We start from the raw sequence: 18,045 nt of genomic DNA on the forward strand, positions 1-18,045 counted from the left end.
CTAGAGTTAGTTAAATTAAAGTCAGTCTGTCTTAAATTCAGTTACAGGCAGCATGTAGTGGTAAAGAGCATGGGCAATGGGAAATGGTTCTGTTCCTTATTTTATGTGTGGCCCATGAGAAATTATTTAATGCCTACAGATTCAGTTTTTTGTCTTTAAAATACAGATAATCTTAATACCTGACTCTTAAAGTTATTGCGATTCACAGGCATTGCATTGAAAGCATCAAGCAGAATCCCTGACACAAAGAAAACACACAATAGATGTTAGCTATTACTGCTGCTACCACTACTACTTCTGCTGCTGCTACTATTATATTACAATTATAGAAATGTAGGTCAGACACTAGTATAGAAGGTCAAAGAAATGAGACATTACTTCTAAGTGAACTGATTATGAAACGTTTTAAAAAGAGAGCATGAGTTAAGTGACACATTAAAAGACAGATGTGATTCTTAAAAAAAAGTTAACTAACAATGCTGAACACCAAAGGAAAAGATTTTTAAAGAATCCATAACTGCACCAATGTAAAGATTTTATAACAAAAACTCTTTGAAAGGCTAAGCTGGAAGAAAGCTTTATTTCAAGAAAGTTGAAAATTCTTACATAAACAAGGGCCATAGAAAAGGACTTACTAAGCATTACTGGGGTAAATAAAATACTTAACTTGAACAAGTGTCTTATGTAAGAAAACAATTAGTGGTAAGATTTGAAATCCAGCTTGAGGTCAGATCATGGAGGAAGATGCACGTTGGGTTATAACACAGGGATTCTACCATGTTAAAAATTGAGCACTATGACAGATGTTAAACAGAGCTGCCATCATCAAATATGTGGTATGTTAAAGCCAAAAAAGCCTACAACATTTTAATTCATACAGCAGTGTTGAACTGTGAATCACTTGGCCTTTGCAATTCAAATGGTAACAGACAACACTTGAGCTATAATAATTTCAGTTTCCTATTGTTACTGATCTATTTGTTCCCACCCTAGTAGCTATTTCACTGAAGGAAACTCCTTTCACATTTTCTCAGGTATAAGAATGTTCTGAAGTCTTGGTCACAATATGTTCTACAAAAGTTAAGTTTTCACGAAGCTTTTTAATAATGGAGAATATTCTGTTGGTTAGAGATAAAAAAGTAGTCTTTAAAGAGTCTTCTGATCTATGCCGTCTTAAACAGTTAGTTCAAAAACAGGCAAATATTTCTGAATATGATGACACTGAAGGATGTCCACAACATATTACTGAGTTTAAAACAAATCCAAGTTGCAGAGCAATATGTCGAGCACAATCCCATTATTTAAGACAGAGACAGTCACACACACAACACACATACACACACACACACAAATGGTCTAAAAGAGTGTCAACCTAACTATTAACAATGGCAATAAAGTAAGGGAGCAATCAGCACTCAGAGTAAGCCTTGGAATTCCATTTTCTATGCACACACACTTTGATTATTTATTTTTTTAAAATAAACACTATATTACACTTTTATTTAAAAATGTTTAATAATACTGGTTTATTAATAGATTAAAATAAAGGTAGATTTGATATTTAAAAAGTCATTCTACCAATTGACTTGTAAATTATTTTTTATTCGTATTTTAACTTTTCATATTTTAATTTGATAACAAGATGACTGAATAATGATAAACTAAACTGTAAACAATATTTTTTTAAAACTTGGAATACAAAAAAATTTTTTTAAAGGTACTTAAAATGTACTGAAAAAGTGATATATTTTACTTATATAGCCTCATGAATAATTAACGTTAACATTTCTATTCCCTTGGCTACTTTTAAAAAGAAAAAAATTTGAACAGAATTAAAGAACACTTTTCTCTATTCCTTCCTGTGAAAACTACAAAACTAGATGGAACTTCTGGAATCATTCTTTCCTCGCATAATAATTTTCAAAAGATGCAGAATGCTATAAGGACACTTACAATAAAAATGGGACCATGAAAAAAAGTTTAGGGCACAAGTTCATAACTTCTGATTTTGCTTATTTCATCAATCTAGGCATTGTGGGAGGTGTTATAGACAAAGTAAAATTATTAAATTATTAATGTTATCAAATCTAGCAGAGCTTCACAATGTAATTTCACTGATTCAAATGATGTGGTTGAGGTTTTAAGTTCCATGGAGGGAGGTACCATGAGTTCTAGTCAAAAATATCTATCGTTGGCATCAAATACATTGTCGGCACTCAATAAATATCTGTTAAATAACTGAAATAATTAATCAATGTATATTTAATAAATAAATGAATTAAAGTAATGAATGAATTAATGCATGCAGACATGTAATGGAATGGCATAAATGGCTCAAAGATACCTACTGTTCTAATGACTGATATAGGGCTATTTATTCTATTTCTCATATGGAAAGCTATTTTTGAAAAATTATTTAAAACAAAAACCAAGTCAACTACTTACAGATAGAATTCAGGATCACAGTCAAAGAAATTTTTAGAAAAGGCTTAGGAAGATAAATAATATAAATCCAATGTAATTTTTCTTATAGCAGTTATCCTATAAAATGGTTAAGATCCTGACTGAGACCTATTTCCATTTTTTAATAAACAATCGTAAACACTATAATTAATGAGCTGCAGATAATGTACCAGAATTTGTAGAACATAAAGTTTCTAAACAATATATAATCCATTTATATAAGAAAAGAATAAGCAAATTTATTAAATTCTTAATATGTTTAAGTTACAAACATATTTAAACATTTTAATTATACTTCTTTATAATCCCTATATTATTGTAATTTCCTTAAATCAGTCTAGCATAGGTAACTTTTTAAAAAGTCTGCCTTTATAATCATTTATCCTTAACTGTTTTTCCTGCTTCTCTTTTAGCTTGAGACAAGAACCTGAATCATCTCTCAGGAAAAGAGGTTTTGCAAGATAAAGGAAAAATCTTAATATTAGGCCAGACTGTCTGTGCTTCAGAACTTCGGTATAAGTCAGGGAAATGGTTGAACACATCATAGAATAGGAACATCTCAGATTGAGTTGAAAGTCAACTGGGAGATTGTCTTGTCCAGGAACAAGCAGATGTAAGATAGTTAGATCAGTAGGCAAGGAGGAAGCAGGTAAAGAGCATAGATAGTTAAGAAAGGAGCTCATGACTATATACAGCTGGGCATGAACACTGAATAAATATGTTATATATGTTCTGTTGTTTTCTAGTGGATCAGATGTTTTTTTAGAAGAAGAATAAAGTATGAATTCATATAAGGTGTTAGTAACTTAATAAAAGTTTTATTATTTTACATTTCCTGAGTCAAAGAGTCTAAAAGTAACAACTATCAACTGAAAGTTTGTAAAAATTATGAAGTTAAAAAAAGACTCCACTGAGTGATTTTGTTATGGAGTGGGTGGGAAAGCATGGGAGTGAAGGATACTCACTTTTTGTGGTAGAGCCTTTCATAATGCTTGAGTTTTTAGCATTAAAATTATTAACATTTATTTAAAATGTATTTTTGGGGCTTCCCTGGTGGCGCAGTGGTTGAGAATCTGCCTGCCAATGCAGGGGACACGGGTTCAAGCCCTGGTCTGGGAAGATCCCACATGCCGCGGAGCAACTGGGCCCGTGTGCCACAACTACTGAGCCTGCGCGTCTGGAGCCTGTGCTCCGCAACAAGAGAGACCGCGACAGTGAGAGGCCCATGCACCGCGATGAAGAGTGGCCCCCACTTGCCACAATTAGAGAAAGCCCTTGCACAGAAACAAAGACCCAACACAGCCATAAATAAATAAATAAATAAATAAATAAAATTCTTTAAAAAAAATGTATTTTTAAAAAAATCCTCTTTGTTCAAAACTTGTAAACCATTGATCTAATTATGCTACACAAGGTGTGGTCCTTGAAGCAGCACATCAGTATGATCCAGTATCAGTGTCATACCCAATCACTCTTGGTAGAAATGTGGAATTTCAGGCCTCATTCCATACCTCCCAAGTCAAAACCTGCATTTTAAAAAGATCTCCAGGTGATCTATATGCACATTAAATTTAAGAAGCACTAGTCTAATTCAACATAAATCATAACCCTCTCTAAGCCTTCCATGTAGTTGATCAGCCTTTGCTACATCAGCAATGGGTAGCTCAGTACCTCCTGAGACAGTCAACATTTTCAAAAATAAACTCCTGAACTCCGCCTGCCCATCCCCCAAACTAAATCCTCCCACAGTCTTTCCTTCCCTCGGTTAATGTCATCCTTCTAGTTGCTTATGCCACACAACTGAATTATCCTTATCTCCTTCATCTCAAACCCCATGTGCAATCCATCTGCAAATTCTCTTGGCTCTACCTCTAAAACATCTCCAATATCTGACCACTTCTCACCACCTCCACAGCCACAACCGTGGGCCAAACCACCATCATCTCCTGCCAAGATTATTGCAGTAGTCACAAGCCCTTGCCCTTCCCTGCCTACAGTCTATTCTTCACATATTCGCCTGAATTATGTGTTCAAATATAAATTGAATCATGCCACTTCTCTGCTCAAACCCTCTTAGAGTTTCTCATTTGATGAAGAAATCAACCCCTTAATAATCAAAAAAACTTCATATCACACATTCAATTGACACAAATAATAGAAATAATCCTTAACCTTTAGAGATCAATATCAAACTCCCATTGGCTCTTTTGAACTGTGACTTCCTTTGTTTTTAAATATATATTTCACCCCTTTTCTATCTTTGTCTATCTTTAGTCCCTGCTGGTGAGCCCTTCACTTCCTTCTGTGGATATTTAGTAAACAACAGAAGCAGTATTTCAAAACTGGGCATGTGTAAATTATTTTCCCCACAACTACATCTCACTCAAAATAACAGCCAAAGTCCTCACAATGGTCTATGAGGTTCCTCCATAGTGTCTCTCACCTCACAGCCTACTACTTTCCCTGGGCACACACTGTTTCAGCTGCCATTGGCTTCTTGGGCGCACTCCTGCTTCAGGATCCTGTGCTCTCTTGGTGAGACGTCCTCTGATTAGGGCCATGCTGTCCACCTCTAGCTTCCCATTTCCTATCTTCCTCCCTGCTGTACTGCCTCCACAGCATTTCTTATAGTCTAATAGACCAGATTCTTTATTTATTTATAAATAACTGTCTCTCTCCTCCATTAAATTTAAGACCAGGGATTTTTCTTTGTCTTGTTCATTGATCTATACTCAATATCTAGAATAGTGCCTGATGCACAGTAGGCTCCCAATAAACATTTGTCAAATAATGACTAATGAACAAATAGTCCCATTTATGATTAGACTTTTATAATCTGAAGGACGTTTATTTCACTGAGCTGCAATTAATGTCATTATAATATCCACAAATTTAATGGTCCTAGGTCTATTCTTAGCTTCAGAAGGAATGGCACATGATAAGCCAAGTATTTGAAGAATGGCCGCACACCAACTAGGAGTTTTCTCATCTTCAAATTTAAGGTGTTCAGTTATTTTGGTCTTCCTGTTTTCCTTCAAAGGTAATATGTCGTTTTTTTTTTTTTTAACTGGCTGCATTTAAGATTTTTCTCAAACTTCAGGAAAGACAAAAGCATCTCATCTCTCCTGAGATCTGTCTTAGGCCTTGAAACCTGTGTTGGGGGATGCAGATCCTGTTGCATTTTCTCTGTCTTTGCTCAACACCCTGCCTCAGCCCGTCAGGGAGGAGTCTCTTTATCTTCTATCTTTGATTTTCAATCATTTGAACATGTACCTAGGTGTAGTTTTCTTTGCACTTATCTTGCTTGTATTGAGGATAGGCTTCTTGAGTCTGCTAGTTAATGACTCTTGATAAATTTAGAAAAGTCTCAAGGTCTATCTCTTTAATTACTCATTTTATTCCATTCAATCTTTCTTCTACTTCTTGTACTCTCATTACACGTTAGACCATTTGACAGTGCCCCACATGTTTTCCATTTGTTCTTTTCCCTGCTCCTTTTTCCTTTTCTAATCTTTTTCTTCCTTCCCTGTGCTTCAGTTTAGATAATTTCTCTGAAGCTATCTCTAAATTCACTAATCCTATCTTTTGCTTTGTCCATCTGCAGTTATAGCTATCCAATGAGTCCTTAATTTCAGATACTGTATTATTCAGTTTTAGGATCTAATTTAAATAGAGCTCATTCCTATGAAATCTTCAATTTTTTCAACATTTTTCTTTACAGTATTAATAACAATTATTTCCAACTCCTGTCTACTAATTTCAAATCTCAGTCATCTGCGGGCCTTTTCTACTAGCTAAATTTTCTCCTGATAATGGGTCAAATCTTCCTGCTTTTTGGATATCTTTTTTCTTTTTTATCATGTATCAGACACCATGTATAAAAAGGCTACAGAAACAGAAGTCAATGTTATTTTCTCCCAGAGAAGGCACATCTATTCTCACCAGGCAGCACGGCTAAGGGGTGGATCATTTCCATCCAGTCGTGAACTGAGCTAGGTTGGGGTTGGCTTGCAACTCTAACTAAACCCAATTCACCTTTGGATTCAAACGTCTCAAGGGTGAGACGTCCTGTGTTTGTTGCAGGCCTTTCCCTACAATGTTGTACTGTTCAATAGAAATATAATGCAAACCACAATTGGGAGCCACTTATGTAAATGAAAATTTGCTGGCAGTTACACTGACAAAAGGATTGAAAAAAACAGTGCAAAACAGTTGTAAGAATATATTTAACTCAATATATCTAAAATATGGTCACTGCAATATATAATCGATATAAAGATTATTAATGAGATATTTTATTTTCTTCTTAATTCTTCAAAATCTTCAGTATCTTTTTTACTTACAGAATATCTCAATTTGGATTACCACATTTCAAAAGCAGAACAGTCACATGTAGTCAGTGTCTACTGTACAGAACAGTGCACCTCTAGCATGGCTTTGTCTTTTAAGGAATGTGAAACTTTGAGAAACTCAATTTCTTCTTGCCAGCTCCCCTTCCACACTTGACACACAGAAAAAAGCACTGCAGAGGACTGACTGTATGTTTGAGGCTTCTCCAGATTCCAATATGTCACTCTAGCCTACGTGACTGATAAATGTCCCTTGATTTCTACTTCCCACAACAAAATCTCTCTGCTTATAGCCAGATGAGGCAAATAATTCCAGAGCTGAAAAGAGTACCCAGTGTCAAATGTAAAATAGATAGCTAGTGGGAAACAGCCGCATAGCACAGGGAGATCAGCTCGGTGCTTTGTGACCACCTAGAGGGGTGGGATAGGGAGGGTGGGAGGGAGATGCAAGAGGGAGGAGATATGGGGATACATATATACATATAGCTGATTCACTTTGTTATACAGCAGAAACTCACACACCACTGTAAAGCAATTATACTCCAATAAAGGTGTAAAAACAAAAAGAGTACCCAGTGTCCACTTACCTAGAAAGGGTGCTTTTCTCTCTGAAATTTAGTTCCTCTGGACCTTTTTGTGACATCAAGTAATATTTTTTTTCTTAAATCAGTTTTGTTGAGATATAACTGACATCCCATAAAGTTTATCCTTTTGAGGTGTACAATTCAGTGTTTTATTTTGTATACTCTCATTTTACTCATTATATATCATTCATTGTACCTCACTACTATCTGATACTAGAACATTTTTATCACCCCCAAAAGAAATCCTATACCCATTAGCAGTCATTCTTTTTTCCCCTCCTAGTTAACACTATTCTACTTTCTGTCTCTATGTATTTGTCTGCTCTGGAAATTTCATATAGATAGAATCATATAATATGTGGCTCTTTGTGTTTGGCTTCTTTCACTTTGCATTTTTCCAACATCGATCCATATTATAGCATATACTTCATCCCTTTCTATGGCAGAATAATTTTCTATTTTATGGGCATAACACGCTATGCTTAACCATTCATCAGTTGATAAACCTTTGTGTAGTTTTGACTTTTTGGCTATTATGAATAGTGCTGCTATGAACATTGGTGTGCATGCTTTTGTATGGATATATGTTTCAATTCTCTTGTGTACATTACTAGGAGTTAAATTCCTGCATCATACGGTAACTCTATGTTTAACCTTAGGAGAAATTGCCAGTTTTCCACAGTAGATGCGCCATTTTCCATTCCCACTAGAAATGTGTGAGGGTTCCAATTTCTCCACATCTGTTGCCTTTTATATTATAACCATGCTAGTGGGTGTCATTTTGACTTGTATTTCCCTAATGACTAATTGGGTTGAACACCTTTACATGCGCTTATTAGCCATTTTTATATCTTCTTTGCATATATATTCAAATCCTTTGCACATTTTTTAACTGGTTGTCCTTCAGTTATTGAGTTGTAAGAGTTTTTTTACCTATTCTGGATATAAATCTCTTATCAGATAGGTGATTTGTAAATATTTTCTCCCATTCTGTGGATTGTCACTTTCTTGATAGAGTCCTTTGCAGCACAAAAGTTTATAATATTGATACAGTTCATTTTATCTATTTTTTCTTTTGTCCCCCATGCCTTTGGTGTCATTTCTAAGAAACCATTATCTAATCGGAGGTCACAAAGATTTACTCCTATGCTTCCTTCTATAAGTTTCAGAATTTTAGCTCTTAATTGTACGTCTCTGATCCATTTGACTTAATTTTTGTATACAATGTCAGGTAAGGGTCCAATTTCATGTGGATATCCAGATTTCTGAGTACCATTTGTTGAAAAACTATCCTTTACCACTGAATTGTCTTGGCTCCTTTATTAAAAACCAGTTGATAGTAAATGTGATGGTTTATTTCTGGACTCTCAATTCTATTATTGATCTGTATGTCTACCTTCATATCAGTACTCCACTAGCTTGATTATTGTTGTTTTGTCATAAATTTTGAAATCTGGAAGTGTGAATCCTCCAACTTTGTTCTTTTCCAAGATTGTTTTGGCTATTCTGGGTCCCTTGAAATTCCATATGAATAATTTTCCATATAGAAACTTTGCCAATTTCTACAAAGCCAGCTGGAATTTTGATGTGGATTATGTTGAATCTGCAGATCATTTTGAGGAGTACTGACATCTAACAATACTAAGTCTTCTGATCTATGAAATTGGGATATAATTCTGTGTATTTAGATCTTCTTTAATTTCTTTCAACAATTTTTGTAGTTTTTACAGTGTAAGTTGTATATTTATTTTGGTAAATTTATTTGTAAGTATTTAATGCTCTTTGATGCTATTATAAATGGAACTGTTTTCTTAATTTCACTTTTAAAGAGTTCATTGCTTATTGTTATTGTGAACTGATATTTACACAGTCGTTCCTTGGTATCTGTGGGGGAATGGTTCCAGGACCCACCGGGAATACCAAAATCCACAGATACTCAAGTCCCTTAGAGTCAGCCCTCAATATCCATGGTTCTGTGTCCACGGATTCAACCAACCATGGGCTGTGTAGTATTTACTATTGAAAAAAATCCACATATAAGTGGACCCATGCAGTTCAAACCTGTGTTGCTCAAGGGTTAACTATATATTGATTTTTTATCCTGCAACCTTGCTGAACTAGTTTATTGGCCCAAAAGTTTTCCAGAGGCTACCTTAGGATATTCTATATACAAGGTCATGTCATCTGCAAAAAGACACAGTTTTATTTCTTCCTTACCATCTGGGTACCTTTTATTTCATTTTCTTGCCCAACTGCCCTGGTTAGAACCTCTAATACAATGCTAAATAGAAGTAGTGAGAGCAGATATCTTGTCTTGCTCCTGATCTTAAGGGGAAAGCACCCAGTCTCTGACTATGAACTATATTAGCTGTGGGTTTTTTATAGATGCCATTTATCACACTGAGGAAGTTAGAAAAAACAAGACAGAAAGAAGAAACACAAAAGGCAGATTAAAAGAAAGAGGAAGTAAAAACATATGGAAAGGGAGCAGGAGAATGAAATTACTAAATCACATAATCAGGGGGAGGGACTAAACGATAGAAATATGAATTTAAAAATAACTGAAGAGAATTCTAAAGAAATAGATTCTGAAATGCTCTGCCATTAGATAAGTATATGCTTTTGGAAAAACACATAAAAATTCTGTGTGCCTCAGTTTTGTCAATTAGAAAAAGAAAGTAAGGGCATTTATTCTGTAAACATAAAATAGCTATTATGTACTTTTTGTGTACATATTTATATGTATTTTGTGTGAGGCAGGATGTAAGGCACTGAAGATCTAAAGAGATAATGTACATTTTTAGACTTTATTTTTTGGCATTATATTTCTATATTCTATAAAATAAGTCAAACTATTAAAATAGTGAAATGGAATGAAATGAGATACAGGGAAAGAAGGTAGAAAGTAAAGAAAGAAAAAATATGAAAAGGGAAAAGGTAAACAATGAAGAAAGATATAGAAAGGGAAGGAAAAATAAGGTCTGAAAAAATATAGAGAAGTGAATAAGAAGAGTGACTGAGGGAAAAAAAGTTCAAGAAGGACAAAGGGGAGGAAGCAATGAAAGGGGCATAGGAGAGCCACATCTCCACAAATGACTGCTGAAGAGCCAGAAAGGGGAAAGGGTAGAGGAGGAGAGGAAGTATCTTAGTGGTTCACTTTATTGATGGTGATAGGGTCTTTTAATATGAAACATATTTCTTTCACCAAAAGGAAATTAGGAAACTCTTTGAGGACTACTTAGCTCTGAAGTGGAAAAGAAAAGATAAATATACCTAAAAGAATTTCCAAATGTTAGAAAATTAAATTGTTTTCACCCAGAAAGGATTCTGCTGTAATCCTTTCTCTAGATACTGAGGAAGTCAAAATATGAGTTGTGATCTTGGCTCTGTCATTACTTGACTAGAGACAATTATCCTTTTGACTCCTCAGTTTCCTAATCTATAAAATAAGGAAGTTGGATTAGATGATTCCTAAGGCCTACGTCAGTTTTGACATCCTTAAATTTTACATAAGTTAGCAAAATAAAAACTTATTTAAGGGATGAATACTATAAGCTACCAGAAAAAGTAATACAAGAAAGAAAGCAAGATATACAATTCAAAGGCAAAAAATGTCAACACAAATAACAGAAAATATTGAGAAAACAAAATACCTAGGTCCACTTAAAGTAAAAATAGCTGTCATCCTCTAGGTGGTAAATGCATTACAAAAATCAGAATCTTTCTCAGCAGTAACATTTATTGGAGAACAGTAGAAATTTATTTCTGATAAGAGTGAGAGACTACAACATCTGAAAAACAGACCAGCAGGAAAAATAAGACACTTGTTCATCTGTATTTCTGTGACTTTTCTCACTTGGCATTATTTGCAACTGTACTTTTATGTCTGGCAGCAGTGCCAACTTCAGTACGAATGATATATTATTTTTATCATGTTGATTACATGTGTTCACCAGTTTAGTTGTCCATATATGCTTGGTGTGGTTTGCAAATAGTCAGTGACAAAATCCAGAGCATGGCATTTTCACAGAAAGTGTTTACTGTGAAATTTCTCCTTAGAAGTTTGCTTTTCTTTACAGCTTTGATCCATATGACACGCACAGTCCTACATTTCAAATAATGGCTTATAGTTAAGTTAAGAAAATGCTTCATTTTGATACAATATGACTATATTAGGATGTGGTAGTTCTAGAGAGGACCTAATTTTCTCATGTAATTAGAAATTTGGTCAAATTTAAAGTCTGCTAAAATTTTCCAAACTGCGCTTCTTCAGTTTTATGGTGACTTGGTACTTACATTCTGTTATTCATCAACACTTCACAGAAATACTTGATTTGTCTGAATGAATTTAAAAACCCACAACTGAAGAAAATCAGAAAAACCTGGTTTTAAATATCAAAAGATCCCGAATGAAAAGTATTTCTACAGGCCACACTGAGCAAGTTTTATTGATCAGTGTACTTCTTTGCAGTATGAAATTGTTGCAAGATTGAACATAAGAAAATAAACTTACTGGTAAATATCTTTCCTGAGGACAGATCTGCCAAGGGGATTGTCAGCCTGGGGAGCCATAGCAACAGAGCCAATCTTCAGAACCATGGTGTCTTCTTTTGCTGCCTGATTAACTGTAAAAGAAATAGATTCATGAGGTATACAGTAGATCTGTATGCAACTTCAGCTTTAAGGAAAAATTTTTGAATAATGGGATAGAGACAAATTAAGATAAGACCATAAATGAGGACAAGGAAAAATTTGTTTAAAATAGAAATAGTTAATGTTTTTCTTAACTATTTCCTTTATATCCCAATAAGTAGTTCTCTGTATAGACAATTAAAATGGCAATGAAAAAAAAACTCCACTCAACATGAAAACATGTGATATTAATTATATATAAGTAATATTGAAGCAGTATGTTTATCTAATTTCATGATCTGATACTACTACATCTTTCTCCCAAGTGATTTTCAGCCCTGGGGTTTCAACACTGCATTGTTGTTTACAAATATATTGAAGGATATCAGAAAGGCAGTAACAAATTCTCAAAGTTACTTGAATTTACACAATTAGTAATAATTAAATACAACACACACACACACACACACACACACACACACATACAAACACACAATAGCACTTTAGGCTGTAACATGTCAGCTTAATGGCTGCAATGGTGAAGAAAATAATGGCTGCAATGATAAAGAAAGAAAAACCCCAGTAACTGATTAATACGTAAGGACACTTCAACTTTCTATTCTAGGTACTTTTTAATTTTAATAATTTCTATAGTGGAATTACTTGAGAAATACTAATTTCCCACTTGTGTAAAACTTCTACTTCCTAATGGAATCTAAAGCTAAGTATTCTCAGAAAACAATAAAAGGTAAAAAGGTATATTAATTCTGATTATTTTCTCTATACTGAATAAAAAAATTTTATCACATGTTCTCATGATATAAAGCTCAACAATTTTTCCATAAGTCACTGGCTAATTTAATGTCTTTTTCTAAAAATTATTTGGAATGAAAAGGTGTTCTTGATGGCCCCATTAATTTATATTAAATTTTACTCCCTCTTCCCCCACAGATGAGTCTACTGTAGTAGCTGTTTAAAATTGTTAACAATATACAACCTTTTGGGTTGTGAAGAAAACATATACTAAAATTCATAATTTCTCTCAAAGAACAATCATCTGCCACAAATGGAACAGAAAAGGACTGGCTGCAAGACCTCAGGAATATCCTGAACAGAACATGCCTACAAAGGCATACAATCCATATTTCCCAAACTGTGGTGGCCAAGGAATGCAAAAGCTAAGAGATTATTTCCAGCTGCTTCAGCAGAACACTCAGTATGGTCTGACTTAGATTAGTCTAAAAAAGAAAGTCAGAATTAAGAAAATCAAGAAAAGTAAGAAGAAAGATATTCAGCAAGGAAAAGAAAGAACCAGAATAAGATGTACATAAAGGGAGAGCCAAAATGGCAGGGGAAGGGGAAGGACAGCAAAAGGGGAAGAAAGAGACAAGCTATCATAATCAATATTAGCATGTGGATGCTACAATAAAGATGGTATTTTTAAATGTCCATAGCAAAAAAGATCAAATAGAAAACTACTTCTCATGCAGTTGTACTATTTTCAAATGACTAGAGGTCTGGCTTGATTATAGGTCCTTATACTATGAACACTGTTTGCATTTCATATATCTTGCATTTTATGCCATGCTTATCAAATAGTTCCATGTGGATAAAAACCTCTGATTAAGCAGAAGGCCTCAATTAAATCAATAAATAGTAAGCCTGGAGAATAGAGCATACCACAAAAGTGCAATTAGTGTACTTGCTAACTGTTCTTCTAGGCTACAGATACTACCGACCATATGAAAGTCTGAAATGTAATAGAAACACTGCAGTAAATGAAGTACATATGGAAGAAAAATGACGTACTTAGTGTTACATACAAAGCCAGATCCAAGAACAGAATTCTGTTTCTGTTAGAGCCAAAACTATTCTCACTATATTAAACTGACTATGAAGTTATAATAATAATGATAAAAAGCACTTAATGCAGATCATCCACAAACTAAATTAAAGCAATCAATTTTATTATATTTTATTATAGAAAGTATTCAGCTTATCAAAATGTACAAAATTTTTTTTGATACAAAAAAATAATAAAAATAGATATTTATGCAAGAAAGTGCCTTGAATCATTTCTTTAGTTACTTTATAGTTGGAAAAAAAACAAGCTTCCCTTTTTTTTTTTTTAATTTTGGTATTCTTTTTTTTTTCTTTAATAAAAACATAAAAACATTCGAAGTTTGCAAATTTCACACCAATACAAGCAAACAGCACCATTAACAGAAACAGCTGAAGATTAGGGGAAAGATGATGATTCCATATAGGTTAATACGTATTTCGTATAAACAGCTGAACTGTGGTGGGAGTGGTAGTAGCTGTAAGCAGTGGTTGAAGGTGTACGCGGGCAAGACTTCTGGGTCCTTGCTCTGGCAAGGATCAGACAAGAGATGTGGTCCATCTCGTCAGAGCTCGCAGCTAAGACTGCAGTCAAAGGCAAGACTCCTGAGCCAACATCATGGAAAACAACACCACAGATCTTTTCTATTTCTGTCCATCCAGAACTGGAGGGAATAACTCTCCCTGACAAAGCCTATTCATGCTATCTATGAGATGGCCTAATAATTAACTCTGGGCCTTCCAACCTAATATGAATGTTGGTAGGTAACGCAACATCTTACTGGTGAATTAGTCTTTATGAATTTATCTATCCCCACCTTTAACTTAACTATATATATATATTTTATATATATATTTTTTTTTAAATAGAACTTTATTGGAATATAATTGCTTCAAAATACCGTGTTAGTTTCTGTTGCACAACAAAGCGAATCAGCCATATGCATACACATGTCCCCATATCCCCTCCCTCTTGAGCCTCCCTCCCATCCTCCCTATCCCACCCCTCTAGGTCATCCCAAAGCACCGAGCTGATCTCCCTGTGCTTTGCTGCTGCTTCCCACCAGCCAACTATTTTACATTAGGTAGTGTATATATGTGTCGATGCTACTCTCACTTCGCCCCAGCTTCACCCTCCCACCCCGTGTCAAGTCCATTCTCTATATGTCTACCTCTTTATTCCTATCCTGCAACTAGGTTCATCACCACCACTTTTTTTTAGATTATATATATATGTGGTAGCATACAGTATTTGTTTTTCTCTTTCTGATTTACTTCACTCTGTATGACACACTCTAGGTCTATCCACCTCACTACAAATAACTCAATTTCATTTCTTTTTATGGCTAATATTCCATTGTATATATGTGCCACATCTTCTTTATCAATTCATCTGTCGATGGACATTTAGGTTGCTTCCATGTCCTGGTTATTGTAAATAGTGCTGCAATGAACGTTGGGGTGCATGTCTCTTTTTGAATTATGGTTTTCTCAGGGTATATGCCTAGTGGGATTGCTGGGTCATATGGTAGTTCTATTTTTAGTTTTCTAAGGAACCTCTATACTGTTTTCCATAGTGGTTGTATCAATTTACATTCCCACCAACAGTGCAAGAGGGTTCCCTTTCCTCCAAACCCTCTCCAGCATTTGTTGTTCGTTGATTTTTTGATGATGGCCATTCTGCCCAGTGTGACCAACTACTCACTGTAGTTTTGATTTGTGTTTCTCTAATGATTAGTGATGTTGAGCATCCTTTCATGTGTTTGTTGGCAATCTGTATATCTTCTTTGGAAAAATGTCTATTTAGAGCTTCTGCCCATTTTTGGATTGGGTTTTTTGTTTTATTGATATTGAGCAGCCTGAGCTGCTTGTATATTTTGGAGATTAACCCTTTGTCAGTTGCTTCCTTTGCAAACATTTTCTCCCATTGTGAAGGTTGTCTTTTGGTCTTGTTTATGGTTTCCTTTGCTGTGCAAAAGCTTTTCAGTTTCATTAGGTGCCATTTGTTTATTTTTATTTCCATTTCTCTTGGAGGTAGGTCAAAAAAGGATCTTGCTGTGATTTATGTCATAAAGTGTTCTGCCTATGTTTTCTTCTAAGAGTTTTATAGTGTCTGGTCTTACATTTAGGTCTTTAATCCATTTTGAGTTTATTTTTGTGTTTGGTGTTATGGAGTGTTCTAATTTCATCTTTTATATGTAGCTGTCCAGTTTTCCCAGCACCGCTTATCGAAGAGGCTGTCTTTTCTCCATTGTATGTTCTTGCCTCCTTTGTTGTAAATTAGGTGTCCATATGTGCATGGGTTTATCTCTGGGCATTCTATCCTGTACCATTGATCTATATTTCTGTTTTTGTACCAGTACCATACTGTCTTGATTACTGTAGCTTTGTGGTATAGTTTGAAGTTGGGGAGCATGATTCCTCCAACTCCATTTTTCTTTCTCAAGATTGCTTTGGTGGACTTGAGGACACGGGGAGGGGGAAGGGTAAGCTGGGACAAAGTGAGAAAGTGGCATGGACATATATACACTACCAAATGTAAAATCGATAGGTAGTGGGAAGCAGCCACATAGCACAGGAAGATCAGCTTGGTGCTTTGTGACCACCTAGAGGGGTGCGATAGGGAGGATGGGAGGGACGGAGATGCAAGAGGGAAGAGATATGGGGATATATGTATATGTATAGCTGATTCACTTTGTTATAAAGCAGAAACTAACACACCATTGTAAAGCAATTATACTCCAATGAAGATGTTAAAAAAAAAAAAAAAAAGATTGCTTTGGCTATTCGGGGTCTTTTGTGTTTCCAGGACGAATTGTAAGATTTTTTGTTCTAATTCTGTGAAGAATGCCGCTGGTAGTTTGATAGGGATTGCACTGAATTTGTAGATTGCTTTGGGGAGTAGAGTCAGTTTCACAATGTTGATTCTTCCAATCCAAGAACATGGTATATTTCTCTGTTTATGTCATCATTGATTTCCTTCATCAGTTTTCTATAGTTTTCTGAGTACAAGTCTTTCACCTCCTTAGACAGGTTTATTCCTAGCTATTTTATTCTTTTTGTTGCAGTGGTAAATGGGAGTGTTTCCTTAATTTCTCCTTCTGATTTTTCGTTGTTGGTGTATAGGAATGCCAGAGATTTCTGTGCATTAATTTTGTATCCTGCAACCTTACCAAATGCATTGATTAGTTCTAGTAGTTTTCTGGTGGCAACTTTAGGATTTTCTATGCATAGTATCATGTCTTTGGCAAACAGTGACAGTTTTACTTCTTCTTTTCCAATTTGGATTCCTTTTATTTCTTTTTCTTCTCTGACTGCCGTGGCTAGGACTTCCAAAACTATGTTGAATAAGAGTGGTGAGAATGGACATCCTTGTCTTCTTCCTGATCTTAGTGGAAATGCTTTCAGTTTTTCACCATTGAGTATGATGCTTGCTGTGGGTTTGTCACATACAGCCTTTATTAAGATGAGGTAGGTACCCTCTATGACCATTTTCTGGAGAGTTTTTATCATAAATGAGTGTTGAATTTTGTCAAAAGCTTTTTCTGCATCTATTGAGATGATCATATGGTTTTTATTCCTTAATCTGTTAATATAGTGTATCACATTGAGTGATTTGCATATATTGAAGAATCCTTGCTTCCCTGGGATAAATCCCACTTGATCATGCTGTATGATCCTTTTAATGTGCTGTTGGATTGTTTGCTAGTATTTTGTTGAGGATTTTTGCATCTACGTTCATCAGTGATATTGGTCTACAATTTTCTTTTTTGTGTGATATCTTTTTCTAGTTTTGGTATCAGGGTAATGGTGGCTTTGTAGAATGAACTTGGGAGTGCTTCTCCCTCTGCAACTTTTTGGAAGAGTTTGAGAAGGATCGGTGTTAGCTCTTCTCTAAATGTTTGATAGAATTCACCCGTGAAGCCATCTGGTCCTGGACTTTTGTTTGTTGGAAGATTTTTAATTATGGTTTCAATTTCATTATTTGTGATTAGTCTGTTTATATTTTCTAATTCTTCCTGGTTCAGTCTTGGAAAATTGTACCTTTCCAAGAATTTGTCCATTTCTTTGTGGTTGTCCATTTTATTGGCATATACTTGTTTGTAGTAGTCTCCTGTAATCCTTTGTATTTCTGCAGCGTCAGTTGTGATTTTTCCTTTTTCATTTCTAATTTTATT

At 34.9% G+C, this 18,045-nt stretch overlaps 1 protein-coding gene across 10 annotated transcripts in view; it reads right to left on the minus strand.

Moving 5' to 3' along the window:
- The window catches only part of VPS13B (vacuolar protein sorting 13 homolog B), a 769,553-nt gene that overhangs the window by 332,224 nt on the left and 419,284 nt on the right, over positions 1–18,045 (minus strand). For all 10 annotated transcript variants that reach the window (XM_057531718.1, XM_057531717.1, XM_057531723.1 and 7 more), the window contains exon 30: positions 11,910–12,021. In XM_057531718.1, coding sequence (XP_057387701.1) covers positions 11,910–12,021 — 112 coding nt within the window. The remainder of the gene's footprint in view (positions 1–11,909; positions 12,022–18,045) is intronic.

The sequence above is a fragment of the Balaenoptera acutorostrata genome, chromosome 17, assembly GCF_949987535.1.
Source record: "Balaenoptera acutorostrata chromosome 17, mBalAcu1.1, whole genome shotgun sequence".
In the NCBI taxonomy this organism is placed as follows: domain Eukaryota; kingdom Metazoa; phylum Chordata; class Mammalia; order Artiodactyla; family Balaenopteridae; genus Balaenoptera; species Balaenoptera acutorostrata.